At 43.3% G+C, this 9,435-nt stretch overlaps 1 protein-coding gene across 1 annotated transcript; it reads right to left on the bottom strand.

Annotated features, from left to right (window-relative positions):
* Positions 1-5,129: 5,129 nt before the first annotated feature.
* LOC136392202 (probable inactive serine protease 58) lies at positions 5,130-9,435 on the bottom strand. Its single transcript, XM_066364256.1, has 5 exons — positions 9,423-9,435; positions 8,928-9,069; positions 6,598-6,842; positions 5,643-5,779; positions 5,130-5,279 (listed from the first exon to the last, which is right to left on the bottom strand). The coding sequence occupies exons 1-5, from the start codon at positions 9,433-9,435 to the stop codon at positions 5,130-5,132; spliced, it is 687 nt and encodes a 228-aa protein (XP_066220353.1).

The raw sequence follows: 9,435 nt of genomic DNA, 5'->3' as shown, positions 1-9,435 counted from the left end.
ACAGGATCCTGGAAATTCTGCTCCATCAAAACGTGGCATCAAACCAGGAAAGAAGACCTAGAGAACATAAGACACAAGGAGCAACCACTGTTGTTAGATTTGTGATATCAGCAAGGGCATATGACAGGGGGAAAGGGAGAATGTTCAAGGGACATCTTAAAACAAGGCAATTATTCACGACCAGAAAAACAAATTTAGAACAGAAGCACTGGCTGTGTAGGTATATTGTTCATAAATCTATACCGGTGGGGGTAGCTGAACATGCCTACCTCTGAAGAGTCACTCTGTGGGTTAGAAGGGAAAGGGGCGACTGGCTAGGCATTCATTATATAAATCATTTAGAATTATTTGATCTTTTTTCTTTTTCATTATGGGAAATAGTACTTCACATAAAGTTTACCATTTTTAACCATTTTTAAGTATGCAGTTCTGTGGCATTAAGTACATTCGGATGGTTGAACAATGTCCCCTCTCTCCAACCCCAGAACTTTTTAACCTTTAAAGTGGAAACTCTGTGCCTGTTACCTGATAACTCCCATTGTCCCCTTTCCCAAACCCCTGCTGCTCCCTATGTTGCTTTCGGCCTGTCTCCAGAGTAGGCACTCTATTTTAGGTACCTTGTATAAGCAGAACCACACAATGTCTGTCCTATTGCATCTGGCTTGTAACACTCAGCGTAGGTTTTCAATATGCATCCATGTTGTAGCATGTATCAGAATTTTATTGCTTGTTAAGTCTGAACAATATTCCTTTGTCCGTATATAAGACATTTTGTTTATACACACATCTGTCAATAGACTTGGGTTGTTTCCACCTTTTGACAATTGTGAATTCTATGATTGTGAATAACGTCGCTGCTTTCTTTTGTTACAAATTCCTAAGAGTTATTAATAGCAAATCATATAATACATGTAGAGTTACTGTTTGGGTATGGTATGTGAATGGAAAAATTTTCCAGGACTGGGTTGACCCTCTGATTCAGAATCTATAGGAAGAGCTCCCAGTTGCTAACCAGCTGGGGTGTCGCTGAGCGGGACACAGGACATGAGGCACAGCATTCAAACACAATATTGGCTCTGGATTGGAGGGGCTGAGGCTGTGGGCAGAATCGGTGAGGGCTCCAGTCTGCTAGAGTGACCTGACAAAGCTATATGACTTCTCAGGAGCTGTAGAGCCTACCAGATGGTTTGGTACAATGGCATCATGACAACAGAAAGGTATACACTGTGAGATAAAGCCACTGGTCCATGCTGACGACAGAACCAGGAGCAAGCCTAATATCACAGAGGAAAGACAGACAACCCTACATTTAAAATGAGACACAGAAAACAGGCATGAGAGATGGAGGAAAGATTGACTTTCTACCACCAAAGAACCTGCACTCAACCCAATGTTCAGGCAGAAAGTGCCGAATCATCCATAAATCCAGAGTTCTATACCTTGGGGCTTTAATTATAGATTCAGCATAGTCTCACTCAATATCCAGCAAGTTATGTGGTTCTAAAATTGACATGGAAAGAGAATGGTAACAGAATAGCCAAAACAGTTGTGAAGAAGAAGAGCCATTTCTGTATGTTCTTCATTCATACCACATATTGATCTAATCACCTTTGTACATATGTTCATCTAACCACGAGTGCATACGATGCCTCCAACTCTAATCTAGCACCATTGCCTTATTCTAGCCTGCTCTCCCTGCATGTCTGTAACTTTCCCATCCACAAGGAAAGACCTGGGTCCCCCAACGTGCCACCCTTTATTTATTTGCTCAGCAATAGCAGACACACACAGCAATTTCAGAATTGTTACCTCACATCCCCCAGTGAGAAACAATGTTACTAACAAGAGTACTGTGATTGTGCATGGTTCCTTTTCTTAACTTAGCCTTATAGACTCCAATCAAAACGCTGTCCTCTGAACAGACACTTCTCCCAGGAGGAAGTACAAATGGCCAACAGATATATGAAAAGATGCTCATCTTCTTTAGTTATTAGAGAAATGCAAATCAAAACTGCAATGAGATACTACCTCACACCTGTTAGATTAGCTATTATTAACAAGACAGGTAATAGCAAATGTTGGAGAGGCTGTGGAGAAAAAGGAATCCTCATACACTGTTGGTGGGAATGTAAAGTATTACAACCACTATGGAAGAAAGTATGGTGGTTCCTCAAAAAACTGAAAATAGAACTACCTTATGACCCAGCAATCCCTCTACTGGGTATATACCCCCAAAACTCAGAAACATTGATACGTAAAGACACATGCAGCCCCATGTTCATTGCAGCATTGTTCACAGTGGCCAGGACATGGAAACAACCAAAAAGCCCATCAATAGACGACTGGATAAAGAAGATGTGGCACATATACACTATGGAATACTACTCAGCCATAAGAAATGATGACATCGGATCATTTACAGTAAAATGGTGGGATCTTGATAACATTATACGAAGTGAAATAAGTAAATCAGAAAAAAACAGGAACTGCATTATTCCATACGTAGGTGGGACATAAAAGTGAAACTAAGAGACATTGATAAGAGTGTGGTGGTTACGGGGGGAGGGGGGAAAGAGAGAGGGAAAGGGGGAGGGGGAGGGGCACAAAGAAAACTAGATAGAAGGTGACAGAGGACAATCTGACTTTGGGTGATGGGTATGCAACATAATTGAAAGACAAGATAACCTGGACTTGTTGATCTTTGAATATATGTAACCTGATTTATTGATGTCGCCCCATTAAAAAAATAAAATTATAATAAAAAAAAAAAACCCACTGTCCTCAGAGTTATGCAGGTCACTTCCCTTTCCCCCACGCATGGACAATGCTAGGAAGGCCATCTCATGCGCACAGTTCTTTTGTCACCTGCTTGGCCACACAATAGCAGGAATGTTGGTTGACCAGAGTGGTGTGACAAACGGGCTGGGGTGGAGCAATGCTGAAACTGAGACGTACGTGTCAGGGAGCTCAGTGTAGCGCTGGAAGACAGCTTGGTCCACTTGGTCCTGTGGGGTAGGGAGTGGGGAGAAGGGACACAGAAATGCAGCCGAGAGAGAAGGGAGTTGCTGGGTGGCTGGCTCCCAGAGGAGCCATGGAAGGGAGGAGAATGGAGTTGGGCTCAATCTCTGCCTCTGAACTCATCAAGCCGGAAGATCACTCTGCCTTCCCTTAGAAGTGGGGGAGGGAGTACGGCAAGAGGTCAGGAGTGTTTAAGGGGAGCAAACGGAACTACCCTAATCAGAACCTATCACACTGTCACACAACCCACCCTTCCTGTCCTATCCAGCCAATCTTCTGTGTTCGCTTACCCTGTAGTGTCCCCATTCTGGACTACTTACTGTGTGCCAGATGCTTACTTACCAAATGCTGCCCCTCTCTCCTTGAATTCAGACTTCTGTTCATGCTGATTCTTGAAATGCCCTCTCTTCCCATCTTTGTCCATTAATATTGTACCCAGAGGTGATGTACCAGCTCAAATGGTGACTCTTTGGAGTACGCTGTTCTTCCATCTAGATGTGGTCACGTCCTCTCTGGGATTTCCCAAGCACTCGGTACCCTTCCTCAAGAACTTAGCAGGTTCCACACTGTACTCTAGTCATCTGTGAATATGTCTTATGCTAGTTATGTGGCTTTTTAGTTCATAGTTCTTAGTTCAGGGACAGGGTTCACTTTCATAGTCCTCACAGAGTCTGGTGTAGTATTGAACATAGTACAAATATTTAATAAGTTTTTCTTAAAAGAGAAGCAAATGTATGTGTGAATAAACAAGGAATTCCCCAGATTCTCATTTCTAGAAAAGTTTTGCCAACTGACAAGCCAAATGCTCTTTGATATATGCAAACACATATTGTGATCTTCAAAAAGAGTGATGTGCTTCTTAGGGATATAACTATAGAGTAATGGTTTCAATTTATTGTGTATCTATCATGTGTAAACTCCCAGGCATAATTCTCATGAACTCCTCTGGTCCCCTCCCCCTTTAAAAAGTATGTGTGATTCCATGCAACTAAAAAAGCAGTAAGCTAGGGGGAAAATGTATTAGAAAAAAATCCATCCTACCACTTATGAAATCCTTGATATGTGTAATATGCACTACAGCTATAGTTCAAAATACAGAAATCTTTGTTCTAAAAATTACATTGGCCTTTAAGTAGCCTCAGCAAACCTAAGCCAAACCTGAATACCATCAACCTTTTGTCTTTTAATTCAGTGAGAGGAGGGGGGGCAGAGACAGACTCCCACACATGTGCCCCAACCAGGATCCACCCGGCAAGCCCACTAGGAGGCAATGCTTTGCCCATCTGGAGTGTTGCTCTGTTGCTCAGCAACCGAGCTCTTCTTAGCATCTGAGGTGGAGACCATGGAGCCATCCTCAGTGCCTGGGGCCAGCTCGCTCCAATCAAGTCATGGCTGCAGGAAGGCAAGAGAGAGAGAGAGAAGTGAGAGGGGAAAGGGTGGAGAAGCAGACAGACACTTCTTCTGTGTGTCCTGATCGGTATCAAACCCGAGACATCTGTATGCCTGGCCAACACTCTACCACTGAGCCAACTGGCCAGGGCAATAGATCTTTTAAGTAGCTAATGAAAACATTAACTACAACCACCCACAGATGTGTACACACACACACACACACACACACACACACACACACACACACACACTGACCCAGGGAGACAGTGGTCTTTAGAAGAATGGCTAAATCACTAAATGAATTTTCAGCAAATTACTGTTCAACAACGCAACATGTGTTTTATAGCTTGCCTAGATAGATTTCTAGTAGTTATTGTCCCTCATTTCTATTTGTCGTCTTCTTTGTTCTAAGAATAAAACAGAGAGTATTTTAAGAGAAGTGCCTGAATTACTAGAATCCAGAAAGCTTCCTGGGCGACCTCCACTCCTTGAGACCAGCATTCATGTTTTCAATGGTATACACTCTTATTCACGAGCTGGGGACAAGCAAACAAGCAGCCAAAGAAACCAGACACATGCCAACACCTGGGAGTCATCAATGATCTCTTTTGAAACTCCACCCAAGCCTAGGTCCTAGGAGAGGGCTGGGACTGAGATGCATGATGTGGTTGCCATAGGTCGGCTGGGGGGTCAGGGTGTCAATGGTGTCCTCTGCTAGCTTATTTTTTAGAAATAATGTTCTTGATCCACGGGCTATAGCTGTGAAGGTCGGTGAATACAATAGTGTATCCTGTCAGAATACATCCAGTTGCCCAGGACATAATTCCTTGTAATTCATTGCCGCAGATGGCTGGCGCAGCTGTGACCACCTGCCAGACAGAGCAGAGGTGGTCAGAACTCCCCTCCTGCCTAAAAAATCCTCAGCACCCAAACACAGGTGAGAGCCACTCAATTGTCACGCAAAGAAGACCAGGACATCAGAAAGTGGTGCGAAAGCTCCTTCTCCCTTTCCCCTGCACCGACCCTCCCAGGAGTCCCTAATTCCGAAGCTGGAAGAGAGCTTTGCACTCCCAGGAAACCTATTTCTCTCGTCCCTGATGCAGGGGGGAGGAGAGATAGAGTCATTCTTCAGCTCCTTCCTCTCGGAGCTCCTGGGAGAGGGAACAGAGCCACAAAGACCACGGGGCAGGCAGACTACAGAGCGTGTCGGAGAATGGGAGAAGGAAAGTTACCCGGCATTCCCTTTTGCTTCCCAGGGTTTGTCTCATACAGAATGTGTCTTCGAGAAATTTTTCACCCAGCAATTTTGTGCAGTTTAAACCAGGATTTAGTTGAATCTGCATGTGGTGCAGGTTACCATCTGGATTTCCTAAGCATAAGAAATAAGAGCGCTTTTCCATTCCTGTTGGCATTTTCGTAAGGCACCCTGCCTTCTCCTCCTTCAGGACTAATTCCTGGTTAAAGTGGATGGCAGAGGAGCTGCTTGCTGGAACTCACCATGGATTAAACATCGCCTCCTGCTCCGTGTACCACCCCTGACAGAGGACCAGCATCAAGGGGTGGCTGGTGAGAAGACAGCAAGCAAGTCTAAATCCCAGCTATGCCACCACCAAGTCTGTGACCATGGGCAATTAGTTAATCTCCCTGAGTCTTGGTTTTTCTCATTTAAAAGACATAAATCCTAAGAAAACATTGACATGATGTATGGGGATGACTGAATACTATGTAGAGGGGACTGAGAGCCGGGTACGTGATGGGTACTCAAAAAAATGGTGGCCATTGTCGATGATGTCATTATAACACTATCACTCCTGTTAAGTAAGGGGAAAATATGACTTTCATAAATTCTCAAATTAAGATCCAAAGAAGTTAAATAATGTGTCTGTAACCCTATAATAAATGGCAGAACCAATATTCAAACATAGGTCCCTCAATCCCAGCCCCCTGCCATGTGTGTGTCAATGTGATACATACACGTGACACCTTAATTTAGGATTTGATCCCCAAAGCCCTAAAGGAGATCACTCCTTCTACTATGGAGAGCCAATGCTGTTGCTCCTTTATTAGTGCTGCACACATGCTTAGAAATCTGGTACAGGGCCTATAAGTTCTAATCCCTTCCCCTCATTCCTAGGAGGAGACTAGATCCAAGAATACAACTCAGTCTTCTTTTAGGCGGTCACTCACCAAAAATATCGGTATCCTGTATCCAAGTATAAATCAAGCACTCTTTAACTCCACTACGTACAACGGTGGGCAACTGCAAAATCCTAGTGAAGCTGAGAGGTATAGACAACTTTATCAGCATGATGTCATTTTTAGGAGAAGTGACAGTGAAGTTTGGGTGAACAAAAATCTTCTCATAAGGTATGATCTGCCCAATAAAGTATTGAAAACTTCGAGAACCACCAAAGGAGATGAGCTGGAGATCTCTGGAAAATGGAGAGGAAAAATATTGATAATGTCACACATCACAAGGCTAATCTCTCTCTCTCTTTCACACACACACACACACACACACACACACACAAAATGTCCTTCTATAATAACCCACTTAACCTTTTCTTCTCTTCTGTGTCCATTTGATATTTTATGTGTAGCTGCCACAGGTGGTCATGTAGGTTGTGCACTGTATAAATTCAATAGTTGCCATTTACATAGCCTATAATGTGAATGGTGTCCCCAGGAGTTAGGCAATGCAATGGCTTGGGCTCATTCTTGGCATAATTCCAGAGGGGAGCTTCAATTTGAGACCAAGAATGCTGAAAGAAGCATGTGAACACACAGTCAAGGCTTCTATGAAAGCAGACGATGCTATGAGGGGGAATTCCTTTGGAAGTAGGAGGGAAAAAACATGTGACAACTGGTCTAACCTATCACATGTCAGAAATGTATGATAAAGTCATAATTATTAAGACACTGGTGTATGGTCCATAATAGCTACACCAATGGACCAGCAGAGAGAGCCGAGAAACAGACCCATGCAGAGATGGAACTTTGATACAGAAGTAGCATGGCCGACCACTGGGGAAAGAAGGGACCGTTACGCAGATGATATCTGGGTGTTTAGTTTCCTGTGCTAAAAGAAATAATATTGGGTCCATACTTCACATAATTCACAAAAATCAATCCCAAAGGACGTATTTAAATATGAAGATCAAAGCTTTAAAATCTGTAAAAATAAACTTTAAAAAATAGATTTCTGATCTTAAAGGCCATAAAGAATATTTTCAACTAAGCACAATACCTAATAACCACAAGTAAAGATTGATAATTCAAGTGTTAAACTGAATTACATCAAAGTTAAAACTGTTACTGATCAGAATTCCATAAAGAGGCGATCAAGGCACAAACTGAAAGAAGGAATTTTCAACATATATATAACTGGCAAAAAGAAAAGGGGGTAATAACTAGGAAATTTATAGAAGTCTTACAAAACAATTTTTTGAATTCAATACATAAAATATTCAAGAGATATGAAAGAATATTTCCCAAACAAAACATTATTGGCAGGAGGAGGAGGAGAAATAAGATGTTAATCATCACTAATAATAAAGGTAATAAAATTAAGAGCATAATAAGATATTTGACAATCAGCAAAAAAAAAAAAAAAAAAAGTTGGACAATACCCAATATTGGAAGAATGTTTATAAATTTCTGGAGGATGCGTAAAAACAAACATTTACATCCTCTATGACCCAGCAGTTCTACTCTTAATTACAGTAGTTCCCCTTATTTGCGGGGGGACATTCCCAGAATCCCTGAGGACAACAAACCGTAGATAATACCAAATCATATATATACTATGGGTTTTTCCCTATATGTACATACTTTATGATAAAGTTTAATTTATAAATTAGGCACCATAAGAGCATAACCACAACTAATAATAAAATAGAACAATTGTAACAATATACCATAAAAAAAAAGTTTTGTAAATGTGGGGGGGTCTCTCTCTCTCTCTCTCAAATTTTTTTTTTTTTGTATTTTTCCGAAGCTGGAAACGGGGAGAGACAGTCAGACAGACTCCTGCATGCGCCCGACCGGGATCCACCCGGCACTCCCACCAGGGGCGACGCTCTGCCCACCAGGGGGCGACGCTCTGCCCCTCCGGGGCGTCGCTCTGCCGCGACCAGAGCCACTCTAGCACCTGGGGCAGAGGCCAAGGAGCCATCCCCAGCGCCCGGGCCATCTTTGCTCCAATGGAGCGTCGCTGCGGGAGGGGAAGAGAGAGACAGAGAGGAAGGAGAAGGGGAGGGGTGGAGAAGCAGATGGGCACTTCTCCTGTGTGCCCTGGCCGGGAATCGAACCCGGGACCCCTGCACGCCAGGCCGACGCTCTACCACTGAGCCAACCGGCCAGGGCCTCTCTCTCAAATTTTATCTGAGTAGCTGAGCTCCCCTTAACCATCAGAGCCCGAGGATTCCCTGGCCAGCACAGGCTCCGTAGACTTCCCCCAGGAGTGCTGAGTCCTGGCCTTGGAACTTTGGAACAGAGTGGACTGGCCCGTGACTTACGGTAAGAAGCAGTGTGCTGCTGTCACCACCCACTGAGGGGTGATCATGGTCCCCACACAGGGCTGGTAACTAGACTTCAGATATAATAAGTAGAGCATATGATTTAACTCTTCCATGTCTTCACTAACAGCTGGGACAACACCTGAAACACAGAAGAGAATCAAGACATGACCCAGCTGATGAGAGGCAGCGGGGTGGGTGTGGAGGTGTTACAATGCCCGTGTCAGACCACATCAGTATTTCCCACTTACTCATCACTTAGCACCTACTCTATAGTGCTAGAAAAACACACTATAAACACACTGCACTAAGCACGTCACATAAAAAGAACTTCAGGGTGGATAAATTTTATATTATTTTATAAACTAAGAACTTAACATTAGGACACTTCCTAAGGTCATGCAAATGGTAGACATTGGTTGGTCCAAGGGTTCAGATTTCAGCCTATCCAATTCCAAATCCCATGTACCACTTACTCTCATGTGACCTCCCTACTTCTCTCCGACAT

The sequence above is a fragment of the Saccopteryx leptura genome, chromosome 2 (assembly GCF_036850995.1).
Source record: "Saccopteryx leptura isolate mSacLep1 chromosome 2, mSacLep1_pri_phased_curated, whole genome shotgun sequence".
NCBI lineage: Eukaryota > Metazoa > Chordata > Mammalia > Chiroptera > Emballonuridae > Saccopteryx > Saccopteryx leptura.
Note: the sequence above shows the minus strand (reverse complement) of the source record. Positions and strands in the feature narration are given on the sequence as shown.